General features: G+C 37.3%; 2 protein-coding genes and 1 pseudogene across 3 annotated transcripts; all 3 read right to left on the minus strand.

Moving 5' to 3' along the window:
• Nucleotides 1-1,871: 1,871 nt before the first annotated feature.
• On the minus strand, nucleotides 1,872-5,810 carry LOC117636805 (squalene monooxygenase SE1-like). Of its 2 annotated transcripts, XM_034371477.1 has the most exons (8): nucleotides 4,915-5,810; nucleotides 4,310-4,421; nucleotides 4,013-4,187; nucleotides 3,591-3,762; nucleotides 3,264-3,482; nucleotides 2,845-3,120; nucleotides 2,495-2,773; nucleotides 1,872-2,404 (listed from the first exon to the last, which is right to left on the minus strand). In XM_034371477.1, the coding sequence occupies exons 1-8, from the start codon at nucleotides 5,146-5,148 to the stop codon at nucleotides 2,300-2,302; spliced, it is 1,572 nt and encodes a 523-aa protein (XP_034227368.1). In that variant the 5' UTR covers nucleotides 5,149-5,810; the 3' UTR covers nucleotides 1,872-2,299. The 2 variants fall into 2 exon arrangements, with proteins under 2 accessions (XP_034227368.1, XP_034227369.1); XM_034371478.1 differs by lacking the exon at nucleotides 1,872-2,404 and having other exon boundaries at nucleotides 2,560-2,742; nucleotides 4,915-5,757.
• Nucleotides 5,811-5,947: 137 nt separating this feature from the next.
• Nucleotides 5,948-10,143, minus strand: LOC117636804 (annotated as a pseudogene).
• Nucleotides 10,144-11,468: 1,325 nt separating this feature from the next.
• On the minus strand, nucleotides 11,469-14,914 carry LOC117637083 (squalene monooxygenase SE1-like). Its single transcript, XM_034371857.1, has 8 exons — nucleotides 14,524-14,914; nucleotides 13,807-13,918; nucleotides 13,504-13,681; nucleotides 13,220-13,388; nucleotides 12,879-13,097; nucleotides 12,486-12,761; nucleotides 11,983-12,261; nucleotides 11,469-11,861 (listed from the first exon to the last, which is right to left on the minus strand). The coding sequence occupies exons 1-8, from the start codon at nucleotides 14,770-14,772 to the stop codon at nucleotides 11,733-11,735; spliced, it is 1,611 nt and encodes a 536-aa protein (XP_034227748.1). The 5' UTR covers nucleotides 14,773-14,914; the 3' UTR covers nucleotides 11,469-11,732.
• Between the last annotated feature and the right edge of the window lie 4,094 nt (nucleotides 14,915-19,008).

Consider the following 19,008-nt stretch of genomic DNA (forward strand, 5'->3'; position numbering starts at 1 on the left):
TTACTCATCCATAGCTGAAGTTAGCCTGGCAGCAATTGCAACCAAACAAATCTCAGATGCTTCAACTCGCTGAATCTCTACCATATGAACGTGAATTCGGCGCTGGTCATTCAACCCCTGGTCAAGATTGACATCGAGAAAGTAATCCCGCTCCGTTTTGCTCGTCATCATAACCCACACTGCTGATTGGAGGTGGATAGAGATGTCAGCCTTCTCCTGTTTGGCTTCTTGGAGTGAGCGAGCAGCTGATTTCTTTGCAGCAAAGAAATCCACATAGGCTGTAAAAGTGGGATGGCTTGCGACAAAATCAATGGCCACCAGAAATTCAGTGCACTTGAGGCCGGGGCGGAGGAGCTTTCTCTTCATGCAGCGATTCTCCTCTGGATTGGTAGTGTCGACCCAAACTTTGACAGGCCTCCACTCCATTCTTGCTTTCTTGAATTATATTGCTGCTTCCACTTCAATGTCTTGCGTGATGGTTAAACCGACGTGGTTTTCCATATTCTTGCACAATGTCGAACATCACGTGCTGACTGGCATAGGTGAGGATGGAGATCGTTGATGCGATGATCAGCACGCATCAGTTCAGAGATTCTAGCCATTCGTAGAGAGTGAGAGTGAGAGAAACAAAGCGAGAGACAGAGAGAGATTTTCAAATCAAAATCCCTAGAAGGTTTTACGAGTTTTAGGGGGAAGAATTGAGGTTTATTTCAATACTATATATAGGCTCTCCTTTTGTGTTAGCTGTGCCCAAACCTTTTAATAAGCGCCGTTTATGACCTTTGCGCTAGCTATGCCCAAACCTTTTAATAAGCGCCGTTAAATCCCTCTTTTTATTTGTTTGTTGTTCTTTTCAATATTATTGAAAGTTTCTTAGTATTGATCAGTAATATATATTTTGTATTTGTTGACGCGAAAAAGTGGTTCGGCACTTTTGGGCTCAACTTAGTGATGTCTGAGCCTTCGGAGTGCTCTGGGCCTCGATAATGTGCTCGATCTGCAAGACGAGGACATGTTCGGTAAGACCTAGGGTACCGGTGTGATACCGGCCGAAGATTTTCTGATGCTTAAGTAAGTACGAAGTTAGTAAACAATCTAGACAGAGCGATGACAAGTATGCCGAAAGTTCTAGTTACCTCCATTTTGGGACTCGTCCCCTTTTTATAGGTCTTAGGAGGTGTGCATGTTGTGTAGAGTTTCGATGTGGGACTGTAGACATGTGATGTGGGTGCTCCACGTGTCCAAATGATGTATCCCTAACCTTGCCATCGGCAGGCCTGGGTGTTGTAGCAGCTCACCAACAATTCTATCTGGCTCAGTCAAGTCTGTTTCAATCACATGCACTTGGCGCCCATCCTGCAGTATATAACCTGATGTTGTAAATGATCACCATTATAAATGGACCTACTATCTAAACCGTTTCTACATCCTAAAATAATAATTAAAATGACGGGGAGGGATTGATTAGTACCAAATACTAATTTACAATATAGAGTTATCGATAAAAGTATCGACAAAATATTGACTAAATACCAGATTCTGTAGATTAATAAAATTTAACCATTATCTTAAATATAGGTAGAACCCTTATGTTATTGAGTGAGAGAATGTGACCTTCTCAATAGTGTAAGAGAGTGCTGAACCAACAACCCCAGCACCAACAATGCTAATGTCCGTTGTTGGTGCTGGGGTTTCACCTATGTCTGGTTGCAGGTACCTTGCATTCACAGAGTTTTGCAAGGAGTCACGTTTTGAGTCTTCATTGAAAACATGACCCCCCCCATCGTTGTATGACAACACCATTCTATAGATGCTAGTAAACGTAACAATTAAAAAAGTAAAATAATGTGAAGGTGATGGTGCAAAATGAGTAATGAAGATGATAGTGGCATAGTGTCACCCTCTGAATTTAATTTAATTGTTATTGTCTCTTCAAGACTTCAACAACACATAAAAAGTAAAACTAATATCGGTATATGTCTACACAGATGCATATATATAAATATCTTTTACATTTTTCTTTTTTTCCATGTCTGCTCCAATCATTGGATGATTTGGTCCATTTTTGCAGGTGTATGTGTACAAATCTTCAATGTCCCAACTTGGAGGGAGTCAGTCATTTATTTTGAATTGCAAGTCAACATCAAGAAGTGAAGAGAGCATAGGGTGCTAAGAATGATTTGTTCTCGGTACACTGTTTTCTTTTCTTCAAGCATGGATGACCAGCTGAAATTGTTACATAGAAGAATCTGCATTCCTAAAGCTGTGCTAAAACATATCTTTGTGTTAATCTTGTCAATTAATTAACCGGAGGAGCTCTGTAATATGATACAACTGTCACAGGGAAGAACATTTGTCTTACTCCTTCAGAGTTGATTATGGGGAATATGATCCCTGATGCACCCTGCAAATGATTGAGAAAAATCAAAATAATTATAAGAAGGGCATTGTTAGATGCAACTAAAAGTCACAATGAATGGAGATATTTACACACCAAAATTAGTCTAGCTCCAACCCACATGCGTTTGGGTGAAGGAAATGGAATCAACAAGCGCCCAACAGCATAGACAGCCACAGCAAAGAAGTGAAGAACCAAGCTCAATGGATGAGGGTTTAGACCGGAGAGAATCGCCAGAGGTCCGTTTGAGAAGACCCCTCCGAGGCTCAAGTAGTCAAAGCATGCTTGGCGCATTTCCTTCCTTGCCGGGTCAGGGGATGCACAGAACACCTTGTATAGTGCACCTGCCAATGTGTTTATGGTAGAAGCCACAGGCTGCCCCAAACCAAATTAAGTACTTTTAAGTACTTTCTTATTGAAATGCATGGTGGGCATAGGAGGCTTACCTTGCGAAGGGTATAGAAGGATTCAAGGTATTTGCAAAGGGCAGGTGCATCATTCAGATTGTGCAGAGGTCTCAGAAGGTTCCTCAGAACAACAATGTCTGATAGAGCCACAGTCATGCCTCCTCCAGTTAAAGGATGCCTCATGTTGACAGCATCCCCCATTAGAAGGGCACCAGGCGTAGGATGAGGAGCAGCAGGCATGCTCCTATTGGGCATGGATTTTATGTTTCCTTTATCAGTAGCAACCATGAAAGCAGCATACATCTCAGGAGGAACCTGAGGTATTCAATTTACCCCTTAGACATCATAAAAAAGAGGGTTGGTATTTATATCACATTTACTGGTCACCTTGCAAAATGGTCAGTAAATGTGGTCCAAATAGTTTTATTCCAAAACAGACTGAAATACAATTTACATACCTGGGGTGCCACTTTGGTTTTCAAGTAGTGAGCCATTTCACCACCAGAAATGGAAGGTACTTTTTGGCCTGGTACATCAACCAGACACCGAATCTCTGTGCTGCTGATAGGATAAAACAGTATCGGTGAAGGATCTGCCAAAATTACATGCCCATGGTTTGCGTATGGAAGTTGGCAATTCTCCAGAACCAAACCAACAAAACAAGAAGGAATATCAACCTGCAGAAATAAAATGAAAATGAATTGCTTTTCAAGAGTTCATGTGTATCTCAATCAATTATTCTTTCTTGTTTTTGTTATTTTACAAGATTGGCATGTTATCTTCACCTTAGGATCGCAGAGAGAGCGCCGCAGGTTTGAGCAGCATCCATCGCATACTATCGTGAGAGGAGCATGTGCAGTGAGTTCTAGGTCACCACCCTTGGATTTATACTGCACCCCCTTGATAGTACCTTTTTCCTCAAGCAAAGATGTCACTGTTCCTTGTTCCAATCTTACACTGATGTTGAAATTTTTTTTTTAAAAAAATGGACAGGAATTAGATTTCCAGCAGAGTATGTAAAACTCTTGATAGAAAGTTTGACATACCAAAAATCATGTTATAACAGTACTTAAAAGAAATGACTGAAGCATCAAGCAGAGAGAAACCTCCACGTTTTCAAGTTCTCTACAGCTTTTGGATCACAAAACACATGGCCAGCCTAGTGAAAGCAGAATAGTTTGAAAGCATTTAAAGGGAGGAAGAATACTTGGGAAGAGATGAAGCTTTTTGACGCATCCTTTGAATGAAACGCCCATGGTGAAAGCTTCTCCCAGCCACATCTGGATGGAAGTTTTCCAAAGGATATGGCAACTTGGTACTTTTCCCATCCTTGTAAAGAGCATATCCCAAAACCCGCTGAGCATCAATCTCACTCACACAATCTTCAACCAAAAAGGCATATAAGCAATTAGCCTAAATTCAAAGATGAAAATGAGAAAGAAAGTTCAACTAATTTAGAACTTGCAGGAATTATAAGTGCTATATGCCTGAACTCCTTGCTTACCCTCAAGGCCCAACTCAATTAATTTCAGGTAGCCCCCTGGTTGTAGAAGTTCACCAACGATTCTATCTGGCTCAGCCAAGTCTCTTTCAATCACATGCACTCGGCGCCCTTCCTGCAATACGCAGACATTGTAAACGAAACATTACATTATATTTTTTGGTCTGCAACACTGTAATATATAAGATCTGTATCCCATTTATCATTAGGCCCAAACCAAGAAAATTTGAGGAACAAAGACAGGACATGATCATTTAGAACAGTGAAATTGCAATCTCAATCTTGATGTTAATACATACAAGCTAACAAAATTTTATTAAAATATTTTCCAAATTATCCAAATTCAGCTGATCTGGGAGACCCCAAACAGATCTCAAAGTCTTCTTTAGTTCTTATTATTTCTTCCAAATCAAGCAGAAATAGAATCCCATACAAAAATGAAACTATTTATTACATACTTTTCATGAACTTAATGACCATCCTGATCTTGAACACATAAAAGTTTAACCATTGAATTCCATAAAACCTTAAACCTCAACAAGTTATGTATCAAATTCAAACCAATATAGAAACAGGCATGAGCCCCTAAGGGAGTTAGAGAATGTCACCTTCCCAAGAGTGTAAGCAAGCGCCGAACCAACAACCCCAGCACCAACAATGATAATATCCGTACTTGCACTTATCTTCGCCTCACAAATTCCATTTTCAGAGCTCTTCAAAGAGTTCCCATTCTGATCAGTCTTCACTAAAGCTCTGGCTTTCTTCTTCCCTCTTAGTCTGTACAAGAAAGCAAACCCCAGCAGTGAAGCTATGACTGCACCAAAAATATTCTGGTAAACCATTTCCAAAGATTGGTGCAAAAAGGGTTGAAGAAGATTATGGTGGCACTCTCTGAATTTAAGTTTTTTCCAGGTGCAAAGTGTTTGAGTTTGTGCTGAGACTAAACTTGGCGCCTTTATATAGAGTGAGCCACAGTTCAAAAACTGTTTTTCGGCATAGTAAATTTTTGTGATAGAAACGTGGAAAAGTCATGCGCCCACCATTGTAAAGGGGTTGTTTACTAGGCCAAATTAGAAGAAGACAAAGTAAATCATTTGTATATGAATGCATAGGAAATTTAAGGACAATTTTCCATCATGTAGTGGCAAAATATGAATCTCAGATTGTCAATGTTTGGAGGTCTTGGATTTTTGGAGCTAAGCAGTACAAGATTTTATGTCCATGGTAAGTGAGTGAGTGAGTTCTCCAAGTAAGACTTGATGTAGTCAAGAGAGGGGTTGGTAAGGTGTGAGATGGATGATATTTTTAGTGCAAATTATTAACATTTCAGCCATGCAATGCAAGGTCAATATATATTTTTCCTGGGTTTTAAAAACCATGGGTGCCAAACAGGGGGGTGACAACTTGTAGTGTTAATTAAAAACAGAAAAAGGTAGGGAGGAAGAAAATAACTTCTCTGATTCTGTAAACAAAGTACAGCATATTATTATGACTTAGAATAATATGTCAGAAAGGTGGCTGCTGGGTCAATATGTATTTGTTTAATTGAATAAATAATTTTTTATTTTCTTTGGATATGATGGAAATTACAGATCATGTAGTGTATTGAATGATATATTTTTAAGGACACTTTAAGAAAAATAAAAAATAAAAACTCAGGCATGAATTTCCACCTGAAATTTTTACAAGGGAGAATCTGTCTTCATACAAATTAGCTTATCTTAAAAGGTTGAAAAGCTGTGTTTCACCATTCTTGTTTTTTGTTTCTCTGGGTATGTTGTTTTCGTCATGTCAAATGATAGGAGGACCTCTTAGATATGATTGCAGGGCGGCTACAGGGCAGATCATTTGTCTTACTCCTTCAGCGTTGATTACGTGGAAAATAATTCCTAATCCACCCTGCAAAATGGGAAAAACTAAGAGATATAAGGTTGTTCATTTAGTTATAAATTATGAAATTGACAGGCTTTACATGTGAGTAAAAATCATGATGTCTTGTGTTACAAGTTAACAACCCAAATGTTTCTATACTCTCTAACATAGGGCTCATAATATTGTGATGGGACCGATGGAGGACTCGAATGATTGTCATGTGGGTTGCGAAAAAATTTAGGAAAATATTAGGGTTTTGCAGCATTTTGTTTTTTCCAATAGAGATACTCACCAAGATCAATCTGGCTACACTCCAGATGCGCCTTGGTGAAGGAAATGGAAGTAACGAGCGTCCAACAGCATAAAGACCCACAACAAAGACCTGGAAAATCAAGCTCAATGGACAAAGGTTTAGACCAGAGAGAAGAGCAAGAGGTCCATTTGAAAAGGTGCGTCCAAGGCTCAAATAGTCGAAGCATGCTTGGCGCATTTCCTTCATTGTTGGATCAAGGGATGCACATAACACCTTGTATGCGGCACCTGCCAATGTGTTTATGGGAAAAGCCACTTGCTGCAGCAAAACCAAGGATTATCTATGTAAAGTTACCACTAAAGTTGAGCACAAAATCAAGACCCATAGGCCTCATTAAGAACTTTCAAATAATTTCTCAATGAAATGATGTTAAGGATGTTCTGTGAAGACAAAATGCATGAAAATAGTATTAAATAGGCATAGGCTGCTTACCTTACGTTGGGTATAGAAGGACTCAAGCAATTTGCAAAGGGAGGGTGAATCATTGAGATTGTGCAGAAATCTTAGAAGATTCCTTACAACAACAACGTCTGATAGAGCCACAGTCATGCCTCCTCCAGTTATAGGATGCCGCATGTTGACTGCATCCCCCATTAGAAGGGCACCTGGGGTGGGATGAGGAGCAGCAGGCATGCTCCTATTGGGCATTGATTTTATATTTCCTTTCTCAGTGGCAGCCAAAAAAGCATTATTCAGCTCAGGAGGAACCTGAGAATTATACAACCCGATTGATTAGTCCAAAGGGTTAGATGAGCACCTTGTGTAGCTGCGAAGTACACCCTATACATACATACCTGGGGTGCCACCTTTGTTTTCAAGTAGTAAGCCATTTCACCGCTACAAACAGAAGGTACTTTCTGGCCTGGAATATCAACGAGACAGCAGATCTCAGTGCTGCTGATTGGATAAAACATTATGAGTGAAGGATCCGCTAAAATTACATGTGCATGATTTGCATATCGAAGCTGACAATGCTCAAGAACCAAACCAACAGAACAAGAAGGAATATCAACCTGCAGAAATAACAACCATGGTTGATTTGATATGTGAAAATTCAAATATACATGTATATGTCAATCTATGTATGTTTTCTTGTTATTTAACAACATTGACATGAAATTTTCACCTCAGGATTGCAGAGAGAGCATCGCAAGTTTGAACAGCACCCGTCACATACAATTGTGAGGGGGGGCATGTGCAGTGATCCCCTGATGACTACCTTTGCATTTATACTGCACTCCTTTGATATTACCATTGTCTTCAAGCAGAGATATCACTGTTCCTTGTTCCAACCTTACACTGATGTCAAAACATTGAAGGAAGACATGAATTTCAAGTATGCAAATCTTATCTTGTAATATTGAACTATCTTTGTATAGTAGAAACTAGAAACATTCAGAAATCAAATCATAACATTAATTGAAAAATTAAGGACCCGTGTAGAGAGAGTCCAAGTTTAGAGATGTCACTGTTCCTTGTTCCAACCTTACACTGATGTCAAAACATTGAAGGAAGACATGAATTTCAAGTATGCAAATCTTATCTTGTAATATTGAACTATCTTTGTATAGTAGAAACTAGAAACATTCAGAAATCAAATCATAACATTAATTGAAAAATTAAGGACCCGTGTAGAGAGAGTCCAAGTTTAGAGATGTCACTGTTCCTTGTTCCAACCTTACACTGATGTCAAAACATTGAAGGAAGACATGAATTTCAAGTATGCAAATCTTATCTTGTAATATTGAACTATCTTTGTATAGTAGAAACTAGAAACATTCAGAAATCAAATCATCACATTAATTGAAAAATTAAAGACCCGTGTAGAGAGAAAGTCCAACTTTTCAAGTTGGCTATCAGTTTGAAGATATATGAGTAATGCGACATGTACCATATTTATAATGACACTGAACAGTCGGGACTCATATGGGCCTCATCTATGTAATTCGAATCCTTCTATATGAGGTATGTGTTCAGTAATATGGTACACAATGCCAGGCTAGTGATTATTATGCATGTCTTACATGTTCCAACTATTTATAAAGTAGTGTTTTCTTCACTAGGCTACAATATCAAAGCAGAATAATTTGGGAGTGTTTGAAGGGAAGAATACTTGGGGAGAGATGAAGCTTTTTTGCGCATTCTTTGAATGAAACGCCCATGGTGAAAGCCCATCCCAACCACATCTGGATGGAAGTTTTCCAAAGGAATTGGCAACTTGGTTTTTTTCCCATCATTGTAAACAGAAAATCCAAAGACTCGCTGAGCATCAATCTCCTTGACACAATCTAATTCAGCCACATACACATATTAGCGATCAGCATAGACGTCGAGTGAAAAGAGGAAAAAGAGAATGAAACCACTTTACAACTTGCAGAAATTACAAACAAATTATGCAAATCATGCGAGTCTTAAGGTTCATTCTTAAGACTATAATATATGCACAAATTCCTTGCTTACCCTCAAGGCCCAACTCAATTAATCTCAGATAAGCCCCAGGTTGTAGCAGTTCACCAACAATTCTATCTGGCTCAGTCAAAGTCTCTTTCAATCACATGCACTCGGCGCCCATCCTGCAACATATACGCAGATGTTGTAACTGATCACCATCTTAAGCATTAAAAAGAAATAATATAAGTTCAACCAATTCCATAAACCAAATGAATCCGGCATACACCTTAAACCTCATCAAGTTATATATCACACCAATATGTACAAAAGGCATAGAGATCCCTTAGAGTGTGAGACTGTCACCTTCCCAAGGGTGTAAGCGAGTGCCGAACCAACAACCCCAGAACCGACAATGATAATGTCCGTACTTGCACCTATCTCTGGCTGGCACATTCCATTTTCACAGCTCTTCAAAGAATTCTCATTCCCATTCCCATTATTTGCTGAAGCTCGGGCATTTTTCTTCCCTCTTAAACTGTAGGAGGAAACAAACCCCGACAGAAAAGCTATGACTGCACCCAACGTTTCGTAAACCATCTTGAAAGATTGGTACAAAATGGGATAGTGCACCCTCTGAATTTTTTTCATGTGCATGAGTTTGTGCTGAACTTTGCCGCCTTTATATAGAGTGAGTTGTTCAATAACTCTTCTCTTGGCTTTAGAGCAGAGGCTTATACGTCCCCCTAACAATCACTTGGACATGAGCATTACTTGATATGGGTAGATGAGAGAAGAAACAAGTATATGTAGTTTAGTCCGTTCCATCCCAGAATTTTGCTAAGCAAACTTGTTCAACTAAAGGCACAATCTTTGCCAGGGTGCCGGTGTCTGCTTTCACACCCATCTTTGCTCAATCCAAGTTTCGTATCCGTAAGATGCAAAATGCACAAGATAATGCAACCCAACTACGAAATTCAAAATTTAAGAAAAGAAAGGAGCTATAATCAAAATGTTTCTGAGAGAACTATTATCAAACAGCTGGTGTGCAGGTTTGGAACATAATTATGCTTCACAATTCTAAATGTTTCTTCTTTTTTTGTGCTTTACTATTCCTTGTTCACAGCGTTGATTATTGGGTCAACATCCAAAATGTCCAAAACCTAAAAAAAGGAAATTCAAAAAATGATTACCCAAAATAAAAGAATGGGAGAGCAATTTAGAAGATTATGCAAAACTAAAAAGCCCAAGCTCCAATCTTGAAGGCGGCAGCTATCAGATTATGCTAATGGAGGTACATTGGAAGCGGAAAGAGGAAGAAGAAGAAGTTTAATCTGTTCTTTTCTTAAGCACATTTCGCCATACGACAGCGTTTAATGTGAGCAGAAAAACCAAACAACGTTTGGGTTCCCTCGCTAATTACCCAACGTACCACCACCTACAAAGGATGGTTATGGTTAGGGTTGGCAATGAGAGGGTTGCTGGGAATTGGATGGTCAAAATCAAATATAATTTACTCCCTAGTCTACACTTACTTAAATTTGTTAAATCTAGTGAGCCCCTAAGTAAATTTTAGACTACATATAAATATATAGATCGTTTGAATAATCTAATCTTCAATGTGTGAATAAATTTTTAACTTCTAATTAAGCTCAAATTAATCGAATTATCCAATTAAACCGAACTCGCAAAATTCAACTCATGAGCTACAGTCTACAAGATCAACCTTTAGATTCAATTCACTGACTCAATTTATGATTTCACCAATTATGAAAATTAATGTTTTATGCTTATGTGATTGAGTTATAACAAGGATTGTGAATTTTGGGATTAGAAATGTAGATGAGTTTGGGTTTTTTTTTACGCTAAAGTTAGGAAGGGGATAAGAATTTTCTCACACACACTGCCAATGTGCGGTAGTAGTTCGAACCTGAAATTACTAGTCTACAAATCAAAACCCTTTCCTATTGAGTTTGAGTTGAGATAAGTGGTTAGATACTCTATCAAGTTGTCATTTGAATTAGCTTTGGACAAACTACTTCTTTAATATTAAATTTAAAGTTTGGACAAGTTCAGACTGAACCTACCAAAATTGAACCATATACAATTAGTATGGTGGGGCAAGTGTTAGGTTAAATGGTCCTCTCCTCCCTTTGGACCGTTACATTAAACATAGTTCAAATGTCGCACATCACCGCATATATTGTTATCTTTAGCTCTTCATAGCACGCCAAAATTGATATCCTATTCCAAATCTGCCTAAACACCATTATTTCACACAACACATGAATAATAATGATGCAGAAGAAGAAAAATACAAGAAGAAAATGAAGCAAACCAGAATTTTCAGCCCATTAAATTTTGGTGGTCCCTCCAGATATAATATCCTCTCACGTCACATACGTGATATGTCATGCATAATGCGCAAGAAAAAATCAAGCCGAGACAAAATCATATTACTTTGAAAATGGAAAAGCCAAAAGCATATTCGTGTGGAACTCTGAAAAGCCAAAAGCCAAAAGCAGGGGTAGTTGAACTTGAGAGCCTGAAAACTTGCAAGAGTTGGAAAACTTTTACGTGTAGAATTGATTAAGCAAAAAAGAAAGTTTAAAGTGTAGATTATTTACGAACTGCTAGAGATCTTGATACAAGTTTCTTTGGGAAAATCTTGTTCCCCATTTGCAGAACAACAAATGCGCTAAAAAGAATTAAGAACATATATATATAGCATTGACCCTCTCCTTGATTTTTATTTTTTGGGAGAAGTCTTGCTGATTTGATACAACTTAGTTTCCCATAGCAATTAAAAAAAACTGGGGTAGCAATTTTGTCTTTGTTTTCTTCTTTTTCTTCTCAAAATGCTTTCATCTTGTTTTCTAGAGGAGCAGGAGGAGCTCTGTAGTATGCTGGGATTGTTGCAGGGAAGAACATTTGTCGAACTCCTTCACCCTTAATGATGGGGAATATGATTCCTGACGCACCCTAAGAATTAAAAACCAGAAAAATTAGTTTAATTAAGGTAGAGCTAGCTTTGTTTTGTGTTAATTTGTAATTAGCAAGCATGTTGATGATATGAAAGTACTGGGAATATGAGTGGACATACCAAGATCAATCTAGTCCCGAGCCACACGCGTTGCGGGGTAGGGAATGGAATTAGTAGGCGGCCGACTCCATAGACAGCCACGGCAAAGAAATGGAGAAACAAGTGCATCGGACGAGGGTTAAGACCAGAGAGCAGAGATACAGGTCCATACGAGCAGATGCCTCCCAGGCTCAAATAGTCAAAACATGCATCTCGCATTTCTTGTCTTGCTGGGTCAGGTGACGCACAAAACACCTTGTACAAGGCACCGGCCAATGTGTTTATGGTAGATGACACAGGCTGCAAGACAAACCAAGCACTATTATCAGCAAACCAGAAACTATAGAAAATCTCATTAGAAACATTATACCATTTTGCATAAAAGATAATGCGCTCTTGCCAAGATATATGACGTTCTATATTGTTAGGCTGTGAATTAGGGCCGGACTCAACAACATAGCATATCAAATTGTCTGGCAAGAGAAAAGTTTCCTTCACATACAAGAAAGGAGTTTGATTTATACCTTGCGCAGTGTGTAGAATGATTCGAGATATTCGCACAAAGCAGGTGCATCATTGAGATCGGTTAGGGGTCTGAGAAGATCCCTTAGAAGGACAATGTCTGAAAGAGCCACAGTCATTCCTCCTCCGGTTAAAGGATGTCTCATGTTGAATGAATCCCCCAATAAAAGTGCACCAGGAGTGGGAAGTGGAGTGGCAGGCATGCTTTTGTTTTGCATGGTTCTGATGTTTCCTTTCTCAATTGCTGCTATAAAAGCCTTAAAGAGCTGAGGGGGAACCTGAAATACCAAGTCCTCAGATTAGTCTCTTTCGATCGGTGGGATATGTGTGTTTGTCAGGTCGAGATCAAAATGACTGGAAATTATAACTTAACATGTCAAGCAAACAATAGATACCTGAGGAGCCACCACAGTTTTCAAGTACTTGGCCATATCACCATTAGCTACTGAAGGTACTTTTGTGCCAGGTACATCGACCAAACAACGAATCTCAGTGCTACTGATAGGGTAAAACAAGATGGGTGAAGGATCTCCCAAGATCACATGTCCATGGTTTGCATGAGGAAGGTCACAGTTCTCCAATATCAAACCAACAAAGCAAGAAGGACTATCAACCTGCAGTAAAAGCAAGTACCTATGTTGGTCTCATGAAAGAACAAGCACCTCCTTTGCTAAAATTGAGTCTAATATTATTAACAAATGTTTGATTTTTCCACTGATTGAAATCGGATCATTACCTTTGGAGTACAGAGGTTGCGGCGGAGATTTGAAAAGCAACCATCACATACGATTGTTAGTGGAGCATATGATCTCATCTCCTCTCCAGCCTTGTTCTTGTACATCACACCCTTGACGATGCCCTTTTCTTCAAGTAGGGTTGTCACTGTTCCTTGTTCCAAAGTCACACTGCAAGAAAAAATTTGTGAGACATGAGTGGTTGAAGAAGATTACACCAGAATAATTAAAACCAAGAAATCATGGAAATCTATCATCTAATATTCTGAAGCAAAATGGGAATTACTTTGGAAGAGTTGCAACTCTTTCGCGCATTCTCTGGATGAAACGCCCGTTGTGGAAACTTCTCCCGGCAATATCTGAAGAATAGTTTTCCAAGGGATAAGACAGTTTGGTGTCATTCCCATTCTTGTAAAGAGCATAACCAAACACTTTCTGGGCATCAATGGACTCATTTGCACAATCTGCAGCCACAAATATAGATTGTTGATCAAAATCGATGCGTGCCAATTTAGTACCAATTAATCGATTAGAACAGAAACAAAGGCAAATTATTGAACCAATTAAACAACTTTAAGCAATTGCTTACCCTCAAGACCCAACTCAATCAATTTAAGATAGCCTCCAGGCTGCAATAGTTCACCAACAATTCTGTCTGGCTCACTCAAGTCTCTTTCAATCACATGTACACGGCGTCCTTCCTGTAACAAGAAGCAATTTGAATGCTTAGCCAACCTTCTCAAAATTTTGGTTTACAATCAGATACTCAAATTTACCAGTGTGAAAAATAAAATAAAAAACATTAAAAGGGTTTGGACTGACTGCCCTATTCAAATTAGCACCCAATAGAATCAAATCAAAGGGGGAAAAAAGAAATCAGCTTCACCAATATCATCTATTGACTGAATCCGGATTTGTATAAACAAGAAAAATATTCAATAAAATTCATATCATGTGCTAAGTCCTTGTTTTCTGAGAAAAAAAAAAAAAGCAATCAATAAAAAAGAAAAAGTCAGAACAACGCAGCTTGAAGGTTTGACTGCTTGCTTTGCTTAGCTGGGTTGTTGAGGAAAATAGAGTTGAAAAGTAATATTAATAATGATTAATGACTACGTCTTCTATGTACAGCAATGAAATGCAATTTTTTTTAAAAATTTCTTTGATTTTCTCTGTCACCAAACAGAACCCCATTCACCACCAAAATTCTAAATTCATGAAAATAAAAATAAAAACTTTTGAACTTGGGAAATATTTGAAAACCATGTTGTTCATTATGATGGTCTTTAGAGATAGAATTAATTATCACCTTCCCAAGAGTGTAAGCAAGAGCAGCACCAGCAACTCCGGCGCCGACAATGACAACGTCCGTACTCTTCTCAATCTCCGGCAGGCAACCACCGTTAGCCGGCTGCGCCCGGGCAAACCCATTTCCATTAACATCCTCTGAAACATCTTCGGCCTTCTTCTTCCCGCTCAGAGTACTGTTTATGATCATGAAAAAAACAGAGCCCAGCAGAGAAACCAAGACCCCACCAAGAACATACTGGTAAACCATCTTCGCAAACTGCTGGCCAAGATTGAAACTTTGGAAGAAATGGGATCTTGGGTTGCCTCTGGTTTTTCAATCTCTCAGCTGCTTAGCTTTTACGTGTGATTTTGGTTGTGAATGTGAAGAACTGCTTATGGTTATGATGAGATAGCAATCAAACTTGAATGCGTTTATATAGAGAGAGGTGGGCTCTGCGTTTTACTTGAGCGTTGGGTCACTAAAACGTGTAGGCGCCTACCGATTAGTTTTTTTTAGGCCCAATTTTTTTAAAAAAAAAATTATGTGGGTTTTGATTTGATGTGGGTGAGCCTAGGGGAGAATGGGGTGGGCTAGAGGACAAAGGTAGAGTCACTTGAGGACAATTTAATGGTGTCAATTGCAACATAATTGTGATCAACGGTCAGTGATTGTTGGACTCTACTAGCTGGGTACCTAATATATACACACAATCATCTTCAGCTTTATATAATTTGTATTATTGAGATTCAACCTTCCGTTAAAAATGTGGCATATGGATGGGATTTTGAATACAACCGATCTTTTTAATTAATTGCTTGAGTAAAGATGGGAAATCATATTATTATTGTGGTGCATAAAATAATCCTATTTGTGATATGATATGTTTAATGAGGAGCACATATTTTTTTAATATAAGAGAGGAGGGATTCGAACTCAGGTTTAAAGTGAAGGGCACATTCGTTCTAGTTAATTTGGCTAAGTCCATATCTACATGAGAAACGCACATTTAAACATGATGTCTTATTGAACATACTTATTATATATCTGATCTTTTTTCTCCTTTTCTTGCCATGATATTATATAAATGTATACATAGGGCAAAATTTTCTTTTGATTTTGACATGTGATGTTACGACCATTATATAGCTAGAGATATATAATTATATCTAAATGTGCAGTATAAATTTATACTCTGTTACCATTAATGCCTAACAATGACCTCATGATACACTCAAACATGAGCTTAAGAAGGAAATTAGTCCACGAGGAGCACTAAGAGATATATTATGTTCAAGGCGGGGGGAATTACACTACTACTATGGATCAGTTGCATATCATTTTCACAAGCTTAACAAAAAAAATTATATTAATTAAATTTTTTTTTTGGTCAAACGAGAAGGAGATTGTATTCATAAATTATGTCACGAGGCCACCACAACTACTCATATAGATGTTACAACTAATACGGAGGAATCCAACGGCAACATCAAACTCATACAATGTACCTCCATTCAAAGCTACACGCGATTAAAGACAGTCAGATAAACGTGTCTGGAAAAACCAAATCTAGCACCTATACACTATATATGTATTTTTGTATTTCAAATATTTTAATCAAACTCTGAATGCATGTGTGTTTGATTAAAACAAAAATCACATACGGAGATCGTAGAGTTGAACACATGTGAAATCATTTTTAAAAACTTAGTCAAAGCGTTACACTGCCACTGAGAAGCTTGCTAGCTCTCCAATTGGGACTAAGTTTGGTCAAAGTCTACTATGTTGATACATACGTGGGCAATTAGATGGCACATAAAATTAAATTACAATCCCAATCAACGTTATATTTTCAATAGTTTTAAAAAACCATGGGAAGCAAAAAATAATTAAATATGTTTAGAAGAAAATTAATTATTAAATAAATAAACAAATGACCGAATAAGTCCACGAGCACTATATTGGCATATGGAGATATGAAGGCAACGGGGAAGTTAGGTTAAGTCATCAGTGTGGACTGGAGCAATACTTTGTCAAGGTCCTCGTTATTAAATATTAACCATGACTTTTCGTCTCTTTGTAAAAAAATTTGTTGAAGGTTTAGTAAATTGGAGAAATCTTTTTTTTTGTTTGTTTTATTTACATATGATAAAATAGTTTTTACATTAACCACCATATTCACATCTCCAGTTCTTCTTTTCATTCGAACTTCTACATGTTATTATCGTGCAAATGTCATTACAAGTAATTAGGAAATAAAAAAGAACAGTAAAAAATACATGACGTTCGATGATAATAACATCTGAACATCCGCATAAAAGAAAATATTTCACATCTCTATGTTTAAGTCCAAGCCTATTGCAATGTTCTTGTCTTTATCTAATAAAATGCCTCCGCAAAATGCATATGAATCCGAACAAAAGAAAAGGAAAGAGAAAACAACATCTTCACCTCATTTATCAATGAGAAAGACAAATTTAAGAAAATCTTCTTCTTTTTTTTGTCGGAAGTAGATTTCATTAGAACCTCAGAAAAGGGCATAACAATACAAGAAAATCTTAATCACACGAGAAAATCATCTTTGCCAGAAGGGCTTATGATATATACATATATGGTTAGAGCTACGTCTTATAGGATGATAATTAAAGTGGTCCACAACAATTATTCAACAAATGTCATCAAAAAAACAAAAAAACGTAACACGTTAGTTCCAACAGAGCATCATATCTTTACTCACAAAGAATTATATTCGACTCTACCTTCTCCTTTTTTCTATGAATTAAAATATATAACACCACTTTCACTTGAATTGTTTGCATTGAGAAAGTCATATTATACTTTCATAAAAATTATAAGAGGAGGGGATTTTCATACAGCAAAACTTACTCATTGAATCTAGCTCAGGCAGATGGTGGGCTCTACCAAGCTTGAGCAAGCTCGAAGGCAAGAACAGTTCGAGCTGTTGTTTGAGGGCGTTAACGTCAGTGACCAAAAAAAAAAATTCTGAAAATTTACCAAAAACTTCAGAATTTTTTTTTTAATTAATCTCGAACATAGAAAAAAATTAATCCCATGTGAATAGTAATTGTTCTTGGATTGTCATGACAATGGATGGAAAAATAACAAAAATATTACTAGGGCAAATACTATTCATGTGAATAGTAAATGCCCTTGTCTTTTGCCATGGCAAATAGGTGAAAGTACTTTTACTAAGGTGTCATGAGAGTTCGAATATGAGACCATTGATTTGCAAATCAAGACCGTTTTCCAACTACAAGTCAAGTGATATATTTAATCACGTTTTTATTTATTATTTCCTTCAGTAGAACATTTCTTCTTTTATTGTGAAGTAAGAATTGTGGGTAACCTAAATATAGATTGCCCCGTTCCGTGAATTTGAATTGTTTGATTGTAAAAAACAAGCGTTGATATTCTACTCACTATTACTATACAAATATGCTATGAATGGCAATTGTTAGAACTCAAAAGGTAGCATTTGTTCTTTTCAAAATCGATTTACAAGAATGTCCAAAAACTCGAACAGTAGTCTAAAATATATATTTTTTTCTCTTAATCTTTCCAAATATGGTTCATCCTAGCTAAAAGAATAGATAGTTGAACTCCAGTCAATGACCAACGGGTCTAGTCCAGTGCATTGATTTGCACACAAGAGGTTTTATGTTCGAATTTCCATGATATTTTAGTTATGTGCGTGTGTGTGAGAAATCTCCTCCCATATAGTTTAGACTATCACTTGTATTAAAAATAAATAAAAAATAAAAAAAATCCAATCAATGCCTTGTCTTACTTTTATATTACATTTAATTATAATTTGGAAACCTTTCACACAATGCTGCATTTATTGAGGAGAAACTTTTGTATGTGACACATCTAATTTATTCAGCAATATACTAATAGCTGGAGTGGTTTGGTATGATGAAATAATGATTTGTCCTATAGACTCCTAGTTGATATAAATTAAAATTTATTTTTTGAAGACCTCATGGTGTGAATCAGGAAATATGGATAGGGATTAGGACTAATCATTAGAGAACACAACAATATTATCTTGTGTATTAAGATAATTTAGCACTCTTGGGTGATAGAAAATACTATTTACTTTGTAAGAATAAGAATAAACTTCTATGAAATGAAAGGGTTTCGCGGGAATTGTCTTGATCATCGGATATATATATATATATATATTGTTTTAGAGTATATACTTTGAATGATATATATGTAGGGACAAAAAGAAAAAGACATGGTTAAATTCTAATGTTAATGTCAACATTGTCCTGCCACACTAAGGTGGGGGATTAGCTAGGTCATAAATGGAGGGAGTTGGCAAGGTCTTTGATCCCCACTATAATAATTTTGCTTCCTTGAAGTTGCCATCTAGCTACCAAGAAGATGCCAGTATAGTCGACTTAAGCATACTTGCCAAGTCCAAGCAATCACGGTTTTTTTAATTCATTTGTTGATATTTCATATGGAGAAAGTTGCAGG

Source organism: Prunus dulcis, chromosome 8 (assembly GCF_902201215.1).
Source record: "Prunus dulcis chromosome 8, ALMONDv2, whole genome shotgun sequence".
In the NCBI taxonomy this organism is placed as follows: Eukaryota; Viridiplantae; Streptophyta; class Magnoliopsida; order Rosales; family Rosaceae; genus Prunus; species Prunus dulcis.